The sequence below is a fragment of the Geotrypetes seraphini genome, chromosome 14, assembly GCF_902459505.1.
Source record: "Geotrypetes seraphini chromosome 14, aGeoSer1.1, whole genome shotgun sequence".
NCBI lineage: Eukaryota > Metazoa > Chordata > Amphibia > Gymnophiona > Dermophiidae > Geotrypetes > Geotrypetes seraphini.
In genome coordinates, this window is record NC_047097.1 from 72,123,860 (window position 1) to 72,139,127 (window position 15,268).

At 47.5% G+C, this 15,268-nt stretch overlaps 1 protein-coding gene across 2 annotated transcripts in view; it reads right to left on the bottom strand.

The window, feature by feature from the left end:
• PCSK6 (proprotein convertase subtilisin/kexin type 6) overlaps window positions 1-15,268 on the bottom strand; it is a 106,041-nt gene that overhangs the window by 43,000 nt on the left and 47,773 nt on the right. For both annotated transcript variants that reach the window (XM_033920860.1, XM_033920859.1), the window contains exons 10-11: window positions 12,899-13,002; window positions 10,474-10,591 (exon numbers count right to left, since the gene is read on the bottom strand). In XM_033920860.1, coding sequence (XP_033776751.1) covers window positions 10,474-10,591; window positions 12,899-13,002 — 222 coding nt within the window. The remainder of the gene's footprint in view (window positions 1-10,473; window positions 10,592-12,898; window positions 13,003-15,268) is intronic.

Genomic DNA, 15,268 nt, shown 5'->3' on the forward strand with positions numbered 1-15,268 from the left:
CCAGATGGGTTTGCAGTTGCTTTTAATCCCCAGCAGAGTTCTTAAATGTCAAATGCTTAGTCTGGATACTATGAGCCATTTGCACTAACCAAAAAAAAAAAAAAAAAATGTTACGGCAATGTAGCCTAAGTGTTTTCATAGCATTGGGGCATTTTTTGGTTGATAAGTTCTATTAAAGTCAATGAGCAGCAGTTTTCCCAATCCAGTGGTCAAATATTAGGGCCAGAATTCAAAATGTCAATTATCGTTTGCTTTGCATATTAAATATCTATGTGTATGATTAAGGCCTTAACTTGTACAAAGGGACCATCTTTTGACATCAAGAAAATAAAGCACATGCAATGCCCTGTTGATAAAATTCAGCATCAGAACCCCCCCCCCCAGTAACTCTTCCTCCTTGAAAACACATTGAAAGAAAAATAAAATTGTTGCAAGTAGAGGTGTCCTTGATAGATGGATAGCGCACAGGCCATCAAAGATAATAACAGAACCACCAAAATACCAAACTGGAACATAGTACATTAATGGAAGAAAACTTTGCGACCCTGAGCAAGTCATTTAAATGTCCATTTTCCCAATTAGGCAGGTAACTAAATAACCCCTCCCCCACCCCTTTTACAAAATTGTAGTGCGTTTTTTAGCGCCGGCCGTGGTGGTAACAGCTCCGACGCTCATAGAATTCCTATGAGCGTCAGAGCTGTTACCGCCATGGCCAGCACTAAAAATTGTGCTACAATTTTGTATAAGGGGTGGTGGGAAATCAGTAGATTGTGAACCCACCAGGGCCAGGAAAAAAAAACAACCCATTATATAATGTGTAAAGTGCTTTGAATGTATCATAGAAAGGCAGTATACAAAATCCTGTACCCTTTCTCTTAAACTCATGTATGTTTATGATGTTTTTATAACTATCCGTTTTAATATGTTTGATTTTTAGATAGTGCAGGACATACATTTTGCAAATAAAACAATTAAATAAGCTTAAAATGTGTTGTCTATTCAAAATCCTTGCAGAATACAAGGACGGAGCTTGAATCCTTCAGGAGACAAAGCAGTGATGAAGAGTGAAAAAAATCGATCCACTTGTACCCGTTCTGCTCCACTCAGGATTTTGTAGACTTCAATCCTATCTCCCCTCAGCCGTCTCTTTTCCAAGCTGAAGAGCCCCAACCGTTTTAGTCTTTCCTCATACGAAAGGAGTTCCATCCCCTGTATCATCTTGGCCGCTCTTCTTTGAACCTTTTCTAGTGCCGCTAAATCTTTCTTGAGATAATTAAACCAAAACCGAACGCTATACTTCAGGTGAAGTCGCACCATGGAGTGATACAGATGAATTATAACATTTTTAGTCTTGTTAATCATCCCTTTTTTTATAATTCCTAGCATCCTGCTTGCTTTTTTGGCTGCTGCTGCACATTGGGCAAAAGGTTTCATCATATTGTCTACAATGACAACCAGATCCTTTTCTTGAGCGCTAACCCCCCAAGGTGGACCCTAGCTTCTGGTAGCTGTGATTTGGGTTATTCTTCCCAATGTGCATCAATTTGCACTTATCCACATCAAATTTCATCTGCCACTTGGATGTGCAGTCTTCCAGTTTCGAATCGCTATCTCGAGAGGACCTTGGAATCATTATCCCAAGAAATCACTAAAGGCCAAATTTACTAAGGGATTATCCACATTTCAGTAAGTCTGGCCTCATTTTTCTAAATAGGTTATCAAGAAGTGGAAAAGCCATGCATCTTTTAGCATATATTGGATGTCCCTGTAAGCAAGGTATAATACTTTAATTTGTACTGAATATTTCAAAATAGAGATTAAGTTTAAGCAACTGCTTCAAATTCCTTTCCCTGATTCTGGTTTTGCATGTGACCTGTCAACATATTTCACTGAGAAAGGATGATCACTGAATATGATGAACTAAACTGGTGAGTTTTTATGTGGGAGCCATCTCCCCTGTAGATCTCCGTGCATTCTGTAACATACTAGACAATTACATTACATTTACATTTTTCGACCGCAAAACCTTACGGATCGATGCGGTTCACAAAAAGATAAAAACTAGACATTCCCAGTGATTTACAAAACTTGTCATAAGATCGTATTAGTGCTCTAGAAATTTTGTAAATAATATATGTAAATAATAATAACGTAGAACAAAATCTTTTCCAGAGAAAGGAAAATGGTAAAACCAGAGGACATAATTTGAGGTTCAGGGGTGGTAGATTCAGGGGCAATGTTAGGAAATTCTACTTTACGGAGAGGGTAGTGGATGCCTGGAATGCGCTCCCGAGAGAGGTGGTGGAGAGTAAAACTGTGACTGAGTTCAAAGTAGCGTGGGATGAACACAGGATTTAGAATCAGAAAATAATATTAAATATTGAACTAAGGCCAGTACTGGGCAGACTTGAACGGTCTGTGTCTGTATATGGCCGTTTGGTGGAGGATGGGCTGGGGAGGGCTTCAATGGCTGGGAGGGTGTAGATGGGCTGGAGTAAGTCTTAACAGAGATTTCAGCAGTTGGAACCCAAGCACAGTACCGGGTAGAGCTTTGGATTCTTGTCCAGAAATAGCTAAGAAGAAAAAATTAAAAAATTTAATTGAATCAGGTTGGGCAGACTGGATGGACCATTCGGGTCTTTATCTGCCGTCATCTACTATGTTACTATGTTACTAATATTGATTTTAGTAGTTTTCTAAAATGTAAATAGGAACAAGGCTTTGTGAATAAAGAGCTTAACTCCCTGTCCCAGCTCGCTGCCTGATAAGCAACTCAGAAAAACAGAGCAAACTAACTAGGCAGAGTTATGCCAATCTACTTCAGCAAATCAACGGGAATGAGCCAACGTGGGACCCTCTGCCTAGCATGTCAGACTCAATCTCACACTTTTATCATTCTGGATTTTCCTAAAGGTCACGGCATACTTCCAGACATATACATTCATAACTTCCAGATATATAAATTCAAAGAGAAACAGGAGCTTTGCATTCCTTTCCTAAAATGATGCTCTCTGCTTCAGGAATCACATAAATGAAATGAAAAAAAAAAAATGGTTCTGTTCCTTGCCAAGAAATTTGGTTCCCAAAATCATCCCTCATGTGCTTTTAGGTCAAGGCACACTCTCCCATGGGAAACCTGAGGTTTTCCATGGAGGCTACCACTGGCTGAAGGCTCCTGCCAGTGCTATTTGCATAGAAGGAAGAGAACAGGGTAGTCAAAAGTTACATCAGACACAACATGAGTGAAATCTTCAGGAAGCAGATTTTCTAGAGCAGTGTTTCTCAACTCGGTCCTGGAGTCCCTCCCTTGCCAGTCAGGTTTTCAATATATCCACAATGAATATGCATGAAAGACATTTGCACATCATGGAGGCAGTGCATGCAAAATCAAGTTTATGCAAATTCAATGTGGATATCCTGAAAACCTGACTGGCAAGGGGGGACTCCAGGACCGAGTTGAGAAACACGGCTCTAGTACAATCGTTTCTCACACTCATAGCTGGATTTTATTGTTGTGCAGATTAGCTTAACAAGTTTAATTTTTGACCAAGACAAACTACCGATATGAAGTCAGTGGCCTACAAAAGAAGTATCAAAAAACCTCTCTTATTTTTTTTACATCAGTCATCATACTGGCGTAATACAGGCGGAAATAAAAAGATTAATGCTGCCATATATCCCTTAATCCTCAAATTTACAAGTAAGGAGAAATTAGGTTCTTACCTGCTAATTTACTTTCTTTTAGCTTCTCCAGACCAGTAGAGGTTAACTTTACGAATGGGTATATATCTAATCATGACCAGCAGGTGGAGACTGAAAACAAAACTTTGGGACAGTATATCCTAGCCCCTCCTCTCTATTTCCCTCAGTCTGCCGAATAGCCAAGCAGAACCAAGAACTGGAAAACAACAGAGAGAAAAAAACAATACTCCGAAAGGAGTAACAAATAACATACCCAAAAATGCTGTTGGAAAATGCAGAGGAGAAATTCCCGAAGGAAGAAGGTCCCCACAGCTCGCCAGCTAAGCCAGCCGAGCCACAGCCGCTGTTCTTCAATTCTCCCCGGCCCTAGAAAAATACTAGAACCCGCAGCAAAAACCAAAAACTGCCCGCGCAACAGCCCCAACAACAACAACAACAGACAGGGTGGGGACCTCTACTGGTCTGGAGAAGCTAAAAGAAAGTAAATTAGCAGGTAAGAACCTAATTTCTCCTTCTTTAGCACTCTCCAGACCAGTAGAGGTTAACTTTACGAATGGGACGTACCAAAGCAGTCCCTCTCACGGGCGGGACCCCCGAAGGGCCGATACCAGAACACGCTCACCGAACACCGCGTCCCGACGCGCCTGAACATCTACCCGATAATGCCGAACAAATGAATGCAAGGAGGACCAAACCGCAGCCTTACAAATATCCACCGGAGGCACGAGCGACGACTCAGCCCAAGAAGCCGCCTGACCCCTAGTGGAATGAGCCTTGAGAAACTCCGGAACCGGCTTCTGACTCAGAAGATAAGCGGAAGCAATCGTCTCCTTGATCCAGCGCGCAATAGTAGCCTTAGAAGCGCCAGCCCCCCGACGAGGACCCGCCAGAAGCACAAAGAGATGATCGGAGCTCCGAAAATCCCGGGTCCACTGCACATAAGCATGGAGGACCCGACCGACATCCAACTTGCGCAGCTGTCGTTGCTCAGAAGAACCCTCCCGACTACCCAAGACCGGGAGGACCACCGATTGATTGACATGAAAAGGAGAAACTACCTTCGGCAGAAAGGAAGGAACAGGCCGCAAAACAACCCGCTCCTTCGAAAACTCCAGGAAGGGAGCCCTACAAGAGAAAGCCTGTAGCTCAGACACCCGTCTAGCGGAAGTAATGGCCACCAAAAAGACCGACTTCAGCGTAAGGTCCTTCAACGAACAGCCATCCAACGGCTCGAAAGGAGGGCGCACTAGAACAGAGAGAACCAGATTGAGATCCCAAGAGGGAATCGAGGGCCTTATGGGAGGCCTGATCAACTTGGCCGCCCTAAGAAAGCGAATCACATCAGGAATGGCTGACAAACGCTGACCTGTCACCAGCCCCCGAAAAGCCGACAGGGCCGCCAGATGAACCCGGAGAGAAGACCAGGCCAGGCCCCTATCCAGGCCATCCTGCAAAAACTCTAGAATGTTAGGCAGAGAAGCGCGAAAAGAGACCACTCCCCGCGCTCGACACCATTCCTCAAAAAGACGCCAAACCCGTACATAAGCCCGAGAGGTAGAAAGCCTCCGGGACCCCAAAAGTGTAGAGATCACCTTGTCGGAATATCCCTTCTTACTCAGGCGGCCCCTTTCAAGAGCCAAGCCGTAAGACAAAAGGGAGACGGGTCGAACATGGGAATGGGACCCTGCGTCAGAAGATCGCACCCGAGAGGCAGAGGAAGAGGATCCGCCACCAGATGCCTCACCAGATCCGCATACCACGGACGACGAGGCCAATCCGGAGCCACCAAAACCACCAGCCCCGGATGGCGAACAATGCGAAGCAGTACTCTGCCCACTAATGGCCAAGGAGGGAACACATACAACAGCCCCTCCGTTGGCCACGGATGGACCAGAGCATCCAGACCCTCGGCCAGACCGTCCCTGCGACGACTGAAGAAGCGGGGTACTTTGGCGTTGCCACTTGTAGCCATCAGATCCATCAGGGGCTGCCCCCAAGCACGCACTACCAACTGAAACGCCTCGGCGCCGAGACACCACTCTCCCGGATCCAAGAAGTGACGACTGAGGAAGTCCGCCTGAACGTTTTCTACCCCGGCAATGTGAGAGGCCGAGAGGTCCAGAAGATGCGACTCCGCCCAAACCATGAGCCGAGCCGCTTCCTGCGCCACCAGAGTGCTCTTGGTGCCCCCCTGACGATTGACATAAGCCACCGCCGTGGCATTGTCCGACAGGACTCTGACCGACTTGCCCAACAAAAGGGAGTGGAAAGCCAACAGCGCCAGCCGGACCGCCCTGGTCTCCAACACGTTGATCGACCAGGAGGCCTCCTCCGTGGACCAGGTTCCCTGAGCTGAGTGACCCAGGCACTGGGCCCCCCAACCCAGGAGACTCGCATCCGTAAGGAGCACCGTCCACCGCGGAAGATCCAGACCCACCCCCTGAACTAGGTGAGGGGTCCGGAGCCACCAACGCAGACTGCAGCGCGCCAAGCCTCGCAGGGGAACCGGAACATCCATCCCGTGCCTCTGGGGAGACCACCTCCGGAGCAGAGCATACTGGAGAGGACGCATGTGGGCCCGCGCCCACCTCACCACGTCCAGGGACGCCGCCATCGACCCCAGGACCTGGAGGAAATCTCGCGCCCGAGGACACCGGGACGCCAAAAGCAGGCGAATCTGAGATTGCAATTTGCTCACCCGGGCCTCTGGGAGGAAGACCTTCCCCAAGGAGGTGTCGAACAGCACCCCGAGGTACTCCAGACGCTGAGCCGGAACCAACCGACTCTTGGAAAGGTTGACCACCCAGCCCAGCGACCGGAGAAACTCCACCACCCGAGCCGTAACCCGGTAGCTTTCCTGCAACGACTTGGCCCGAATTAACCAGTCGTCCAGGTAGGGGTGTACCAGGATGCCCTCCGACCGCAAGGCTGCCGCGACGACCACCATCACCTTGGTGAACGTCCGGGGAGCCGTGGCCAGCCCAAAGGGAAGCGCACAGAACTGATAGTGCCGACCCAAGATCGCAAAGCGCAGGAAACGCTGATGAGAGGGCCGAATGGGAACATGGAAGTAGGCCTCCGTCAGATCGAGAGAAGTGAGAAACTCCCCCGGCTGAACCGCCAGAATGACCGACCGCAGCGTTTCCATACGGAAAGAGGGAACCTTGAGAGCCCTGTTGACCCCTTTCAAATCGAGGATGGGCCGAAAAGTCCCCTCCTTCTTGGGCACCACAAAGTAAATGGAGTACCTGCCCGTGCCCCACTCCGGGGGGGGCACTGGAACTACTGCCCTGAGATCTAGCAAGCGCTGAAGGGTCTGGCGAAACGCCAGCGTCTTCCCAGGAGTCTGACATGGAGAAGCGAGGAAAAAATCCGGCAGAGAGCGGGCGAACTCCAGGGCATAACCGTCCCGCACCACCTCCAGGACCCACTGATCGGACGTGATCTCGGCCCATTTGGGAAAAAAGTCGCGCAGCCGGGCCCCCACCGGAACCAAGGGGGGCGCCGGCAAGGCGTCATTGTGCAGGACGGGAAGCGGGGGAACCGGCGGAGGGATTCCCTGCCCCCCGACGGGCCCCCCGAAAGGGCTGCATGCGCTGGAAGAACCGACCCCGGGAAAACCCCGGAGACTGGAAAGAAGCAGCCCCACGCCCAGGGCGATACTTGCGAAATTCCCGCAAACGCCCCCGGGCCGCACCACCCCGAGACGCCGGGCGGGCACGGTCCTCCGGCAAACGGGGAACTTTCGAGTCCGACAGAGTCTGAATCAACTTATCCAAGTCCTCTCCAAATAAAAACGACCCCCGAAAGGGAAATTTAGTAAGCTTAGCTTTGGACGCAGCATCCGCCGCCCAAGCGCGCAGCCACAACACACGGCTTGCGGCCACGCCAAAAGCCATGGACTTAGCCGAGATCCGCACCAAGTCATACAGAGCATCCGAGAGGAATGAGGCAGCCATCTCAATCTTCGCTACCTCCTGATCCACCAGAGACCAGTCGTCAGACTCTCGATCCAAGACCCGCTCCGCCCACCGAAACACGGCGCGAGCGACCAGTCCCCCACAAATAGCCGCCTGGACCCCAAAGGCAGAGACTTGAAAATTTTGCTTAAGGATGGTCTCCAATTTGCGCTCCTCAGAGTCCCGCAAGGCAGAACCGCCCTCAACAGGCACGGTATGCCGCTTGGAAATAGCCGAGACCACCGCATCCACGACTGGCGAAGCTAACGTAGCCCGATCCCCTTCAGGAATGGGATACAGGCGAGCCATGCTGCGCGCCAGCCGAAACGGCGTCTCCGGCGTTTTCCACTGCTCAAGAATAATATCCCGAATATCCTGATGCATAGGAAAAGAGCGGGAAACGGAACGGATCCCTCGTAACAGAGGGTCCCCCACACGCGGAGTCTCCGGCGGCGCGTCCTCAAAACGCAAAGCCGAAGAAACCTGTTGAATAAGGTCAGGCAGCTCATCTCTCTGAAAAAGGCGCACCACGGACGCCTCGTCACTGGAGAACGGGAAACCCGACAACCCGCCGCCAGCTTCCGTCCCCTCCAGAGGGTCCTGGAATTCCTCAGAAGGGTCCAGGTCCTCCTCCAGACCGACACGTTCCTCCGACCACAAATCCTCGTCCCACGACACCCGCGGACGCTTGGACAAGAGAGGCGGCGGAGGGGACGTCACGTCCGACGAGAGAGGCAAAGCCGCAGGGAGCGCGGAGGAAACCCCACCCCCCGAAACCCCCTGGGCGCAACCGGGACCCCCAGCCGCCTGAAAATAGGCTTTGCATAAAGAAAAGAAAAAATCAGGGGAAAAACCCCCCGAGGGTCCCAAGGGACTCCCTGCCACAGCAGGGGACCCAGCAGAAACCTGCCCCTGCTTAGCCAAAACAGGGGGAAGGTCACCTGAGGTGGAAGACAAAATGGAGGGGCCAGACAGAGAAGATGGCGTCTTTCCCGCCAAAACTGCTCCCTCCATAGCCTGCAGCGGCTGAGAGACCTGAATAGTCTCAGCCGCTAAAGCAGGCAAGCCGGCATCAGCTGTCAAAATATCAGCTGAGAGGGAATCCTCTAAAACCCGACCGTCGGCGGCTCGGGGAATCCCTCCGTGGGCGGACGGAGAAGACCGGGCTTCTCCACCGTTTCCTGCCGACTCGCGAGGCACCATCGGCGGGGAGCTCTGGGCGCCTGCAGCCGCTGCCGACGGAGCTCCTCCACCGCACCGGCCTGAACACCGCTTGCACAGGCCGGCCGCGAGTGCCTCGCGTCTGGAGCAAAATGAGCACTTTTTCCCTTTAGAAGTGCTCATTGCTCCATACGCGACCTAGCTGCAAAAAAGTGCCGGTTAGTTGAAAAAATACAGTAAAATACAGTTTTCTTAAAGGGATACAACCCTCCAGACCAGCACTACCTCAGGATTTTTTTTTTTTTTTTTTTACAGAACAGACTCCACAGGCTCTCGAAGCAATATGCCTTGCTTGATTTAGGGGGCAAGGCTTACTGCTGAGGCTCCTCTAAAAAAATATGGGGAGGTGGAGGAAGTGGGGGGAGGGACCCCGCTCGTGACCCGCCGGGTTTGACACCCCCGAGGTCGGACGAACCCCCAAACAGAGTCCGTCCAAGCTCCGTCCGGCTAAAAACAGGGACAATAAACCCCCTAAACAAATTCCAACAGCCCTACCAAGGGAGATGGGTACAGATCACTCAACACCTGCTGGAGACTGAAAGAAGACTGAGGGAAATAGAGAGGAGGGGCTAGGATATACTGTCCCAAAGTTTTGTTTTCAGTCTCCACCTGCTGGTCATGATTAGATATATACCCATTCGTAAAGTTAACCTCTACTGGTCTGGAGAGTGCTAAAGAATTACATTTAGCAAAGATACACATGGAGATAAATGACCTGCTCGGCCTGTTCGTGGCCACATTCTGTCTCAGAAACTGAGACTTGAATTAGTGTCTCTGCATAGCATTAACACCCTACGAGCGAAAGGGGGTGGCAGGTTGCCAGTGTTGAAAGGGAAAGTATGGCCCCAAAAGGCAGGACGAAGAGCAGAGTTTGTCAGAAAGGCAGACAAAAGCAGCACAACCCTGGAAAGCAATTGAGGTTAGCACACGGTGTACAGAGGAAGCGCAGACTGCAGAAAACAGGAATAGCCCTAGAGGACAGATGGAAGATGGACTCACTAGTAAGTAAGAGCGCAAGTCTTTCCCCTCCTGGCCCAGGACATAACAGCCAGCGTGGGTACAGAGTCCATGGTTTTAGCATCTCCTGCTCTGCCGACTTTCTGTTTATAGCACAAGTCCAGTCAAGTCTGTCCAAGAGACCTATTTAATTTAGATTTATCTCAGGCCTTTTCAATATTAGCTCAATGCAAGTTACAATAGGCATTTCCCTGTCCCCAGGGGACTTGCAATATAAAAGTTTGTAATAATGCCATAAGGGTTAAATAATTTGCCCAGATCATAGGGAACGTCAATGGAATTTCAACTGGGTTGCTCTGGTTTTAGGCTTCTGCTTTAATCACTAAACTGTTTTTCCATTGGATACAAGTCTATCTTAGGGTCAATTTCATCCAACTACCTTTAAAATAAACCTTGGTCCAGATATAGCAGGATGGAAAGATAGCAAGGGAAAACAAGAGAAAATTCTGCATTGAAAAATATGCTCACTGAATATCCAAATTAAATGTCATTGAAATCATAAGTTGTCCACAGAACAGGCTGGGAACAAAGGAACTCACCCAGTTTAGTTAGTTCTTATTTTCGTAAGACTCACCTGTGCTTCCTGTCCGATGTTGCAGTGCAAACATGCTGAGCTGGTGCAGTTTTCCACTTCCTAGCTTCCAAAACCATACCTTCTGCATCCACCAGACCGAATCCATAGAGATGGCTGACTGAAAATACATAAGCCCGAGAACTCCATTTGTATATTTTGATAAATGTTTGCAATCATCTGTGTGAAACCTGGTTACTTGGAGATTAGCGTGTTAGGGTAGACCTAGGGCCACCAAACCTGGATGAAAACGCTTTACATGACGACAGCAGGTGTGGAAAAATAGGCTGTGATCTAAATCTCAGGGAGCGCCTGAGAAATTGGCAGCTAATATTTTTTTGTTTAATAGGTGTTTATAAATTTTCAAACACACAACATAATTCATGAGTTACTGTACAAATGATACTTTTACTTAAAAGTCCTGATTTCCCCCCTTCTGTGTCTATAGGGGATTCTAGGACTCCACTAAAGGTGACTAGATCCCATATATACTTGAATATAAACTGAGATTTTTAGTTAAAAAATGGCCCAAAAATGGGGATCTGGGTTTCTATTTGAGGCACGACCCAACCACCGGCACGGTTGTCTTTCTCCACTCAACCCCTGATGACTACTAGGGCTGTGGTCTTCACGTGCGCACCCCCTCGCCATGTGATAAACACTGACACGGCTGTCCACTAGACACCCTCCACTATCCTTCATGGATTATAAATCAAGTCCTACGGTAGGGGGCAGTAAACATGAAGGACAGAGATTATAATCCATAAGCCCTGCTGTTGGAGTGTGATTGATCAATGTCATGGTATGTGAATTTTCTGACAGGGTCTCTGAAGTTCCAGTATGGAGGAAGCTCTTTCATTGTGTCCAGGAAAGGCCAATTTGTGTGGTGTCTGACTTTCTTAATTCATTTGGACATGCTACTTCCCCATCTGTGCAGCTGGATGATTTAGACTTTTCAGGCTTGCCCAAATGGGATCTATTTGAGAAGGATCTCTGAGAAACCTTCAGTATTGTTTGGGGAATTCCTCAGATCGGACTTTATGGATACAAATTCAACAGCATATTTTCAGTCAACAAGAACAGGCCCAAGAACCAAACCTTGAGGCTGAACACTGGTAACATCCCTTTCCTCAAAGTGATCTCCATTGACCGCTACCCTCCGTCGCTTTCACTCAACCACTTCCTGACCCAGCCCGTCACTTTGGGGCCCATCCCGAGGGCACTCAGTTCATTTATTACATGCCTGTGTGGAACACTGTCAAAGGCTTAACCCCCACCTTATACTCCAATGCTGTTTTAAGTCATAAAAATACACTTAATTCTGTACATTTTTATTAAGGAATGTATAAAGTTGTGCATGTATATCTTACTATTATGTCTACTCGCATGTCTCTTTTGGTGCGTCTTTCCTATACATTATATGTAATTCTTTTCTTTTAAATTTGTTGTATTTTAAATTGTAAACTGCCCGATCCGAGAAGGCTGGGCAGTAAATATCAAGCTTTTTGAGCCAGCCCTAGGTACTGCTAACATGAATTGGGTGCTCCCAGAATAGCAAAGGAACCGCTTCCATGTAAGTAGGCTCACCATGCACCTGTCATTCAATTGCAGGGCAAGAAGCTTTTTTCCACTTCTTTGAACAAGGTCCTCTTTCTTTTAAAGGCTGCAGTCTGGTAGATTCTTCCTAATGGTATACAGGATTATCTCCTACTACAAATCTGGCTCCTGGCAACTTTGCAGACACTTTCAATACAGAGCCCTATCCAATTTACAAAAGTGGACATAAGAACATAAGAATAGCCTTACTGGGTCAGAGCAATGGTCCATCAAACCCAGTAGCCAATTCTCACGGTGGCCAATCCAGGTCACAAATACCTGGCCAAAACCCAAGGAGTAGCAACATTCCAGAACCCCAAAGAGTAACAAAAGATTTTAGAACCCCCAAAGAGTAGCAACATTCCATGCTACCGATCCAGGGCAAGCAGTGGCTCCCCCCGTGTCTTTCTCAATAACTTTCCCCTATGTCTTTCTCCAGGAACTTGTTCAAACCTTCCTTAATACCAGCTACGCTATCCGCTCTTACCACATCCTCTGGCAACGCGTTCCAGAGCTTAACTATTCTCTGAGTGTTTGGTAACTATGTATTTGTAACTATGACCTAACTATATTAATAGGGCAAAATGCTTGAGTACCTGAATAAATTCATGTAGACCATTCTGAGCTCCCCTGGGAGAATGGTGTAGAAAATTGAATAAAAAAAAAAAATAGTTGTACTGATCTACCTGCACTGGTAGATCTATTGAATGTCCTTGTCAAACTGCCCATAGTAAGTTCCTGGGAAACTGACCCAACCTCTTGTAATGTATTCCGACCTTGAACTGAATAAGTAAAGATGGAATAGAAAACCTGATTAACATAATATTCTCACCCCTGCGTCCAGCTCCATTTATCTTCCAGTCAGGTGCTTTGAGGTGGGTTGGCCTAGAGGTCTTCACAATTAGATGTTGAACATCTCTCCAAGTTAAGTGAGGGCTGGAATTAAAAAAAAAAAGGTACTCTTATAACCCCGTGTGGCAGACTCACTACACCTTGGGATGTTCAATTTGCTTAATTTTAATCAATTCTGCTTTAATTCCATCTCAAACACATTTCCATTTTTTTTTTTTTTTTAAATAAATCTTTATCGTTTTCAAGTAATAACAGTGCAATACATATGGATCTGAACGTATAACAAATCAAGAAAAGCACTTTGAACTTACAAATATTCAAAAGTAATCTTTTCCCCCACCCCCGTTACTTAATCAACAACATAAATGCACTTATCCTTCCAATAACCCACTCTTATTTAAAGTAGTAATACATTCCCACCCTGGGTGTGTAAGGAAATCAGAGAAAAATTAAAGAGAAATGACAACTATATAGAAGCAATAACAGATGCCAATGGGCCCCACATCGAGTTCAATACCTTACTATGCCCCAAGATCTCAGCATTCATTTTTTCATATTTGTAGCTGGAGCATAAGTTCGCCCACCAAAATGGGAAGTTAAAGCGATTTCTTACGATATAGTGAACAGAATTCCATATTTATCTGGAATGGAGAAGCTTATTTTTCTCTGATAGTTCTGAAAATAGGTTATTTTTAGTACTAAAATCCTTTCATTGGATAAAAATATGAGCTATAAGCTGTGTTTATCAAAAACAAGACAGCTTTACGTTTATCAAGCCAACCAATTTTAAGTGTTGGGAAATACAGGCATTTTACTCCATTGAATGCCCTACAGGCTGTAATACCTTTCAATCAAGCAGAGCAAAAACTATGCAAATATGACACGTCTGGACTTCACCAAGAAGGGAGCCCAAGGAGGTCTCAACAATGAGACAATCAAGACACAACAAAGGAGTGGTTAGGATGAGATGTCCTCGCAGTGCTACTTTCAACAAAGTGAACTTTGAACTTTACACCCTTGACATTTCATCCTCACGACGCCTTGGTTACGTCTGGACTTCGGTCAGTGTCCAGCAATGGTGCCCTTCTTCACGCAGCTGTTCCCCTCCTGAACACAGGACCTCGGGGGCCCTGGTCACTCCTTTGTCTGTGGGCAGGATTAATCAGAGGTGGCTTGGGATAACCCTAAGGAAGGTACAAACGCTAAATCCACACACCCGCATGAGAGCGTCAACTTAAAGTTACCCCTGGTTTTCACTAAGACTTTATTTGACAATAGGCCAGTTCTCCCTTTTGCAGCTGCAGCCACACACTTTCCTCTGTCATGCAAATGGAATACAGAGCTAACATTGACCTGTGGCTTATGAGTCTTATGGACTCGAGTCCTAGAAAGCCAGACTACCTTCCAGCACTAAAACTTACATATTATAGTTCATGCTACAACTGAACCACAGGCAACAACGTATAGTACCAGAGAATAGATAGTGTAATTAGAGAATAATACAGTGACAAATTTGTCCCTGTCCCTGCAGGAACTCATTTTCCCCGGTCCTCACTGTCCCTGCCCCATTCCTGTAAGCTCTGTCATAACCGCACAGGCCTTGAACACTTATGATTTTAAAGTGTTTGAGGCTTGTGCAGATGAGGACGGAGCTTGCAGGAATGGGCCAGAGGCAGGAAAAGAACTCACCCGGACGGGACGGAAAAGTGAGTTCCCGCAGGGATGGGGAAAAATTTGTCCCCATGTCAATCTCTAAGCGTAATGTCAGCAACCAGCAGGTGGCTTTTGAACTTCACACTGGGTAGGCATTGTGTCATGCAGTATTGAAATGGATATTAAATATGCAAACAGCCTTCTGTGGGTAGCTACTTGGGCTCAGACTCTCACTTCCTTTTTTTTGGTGGGGGGATTGGATTTGTATTTCTCCCGGAGGCCACCAGAGTACAGGCCTCTAGAGCAGTGATTCCCAACCCTGTCCTGGAGGAACACCAGGCCAATCGGGTTTTCAGGCTAGCCCTAATGAATATGCATGAGAGAGATTTGCATATGATGGAAGTGATAGGCATGCAAATTTGCTTCATGCATATTCATTAGGGCTAGCCTGAAAACCCAATTGGCCTGGTGTTCCTCCAGGACAGGGTTGGGAACCACTGCTCTAGAGTGATTGAGACCTTTGGTCGCCTAGTGTTTGGCTTTCATCTGTAGGGGGGGAGGGGAATTCTGGGGTTAGGGTGGGGGGGCTATGTTGCTCTTGTTAATTTCTGGTTGGCTTGTATTGTGTTGCTCTTGTATTACTTTATAAGAAAAACAGATTTGAACATAAATATGCAAACAGCCTTAAACCAGGTTC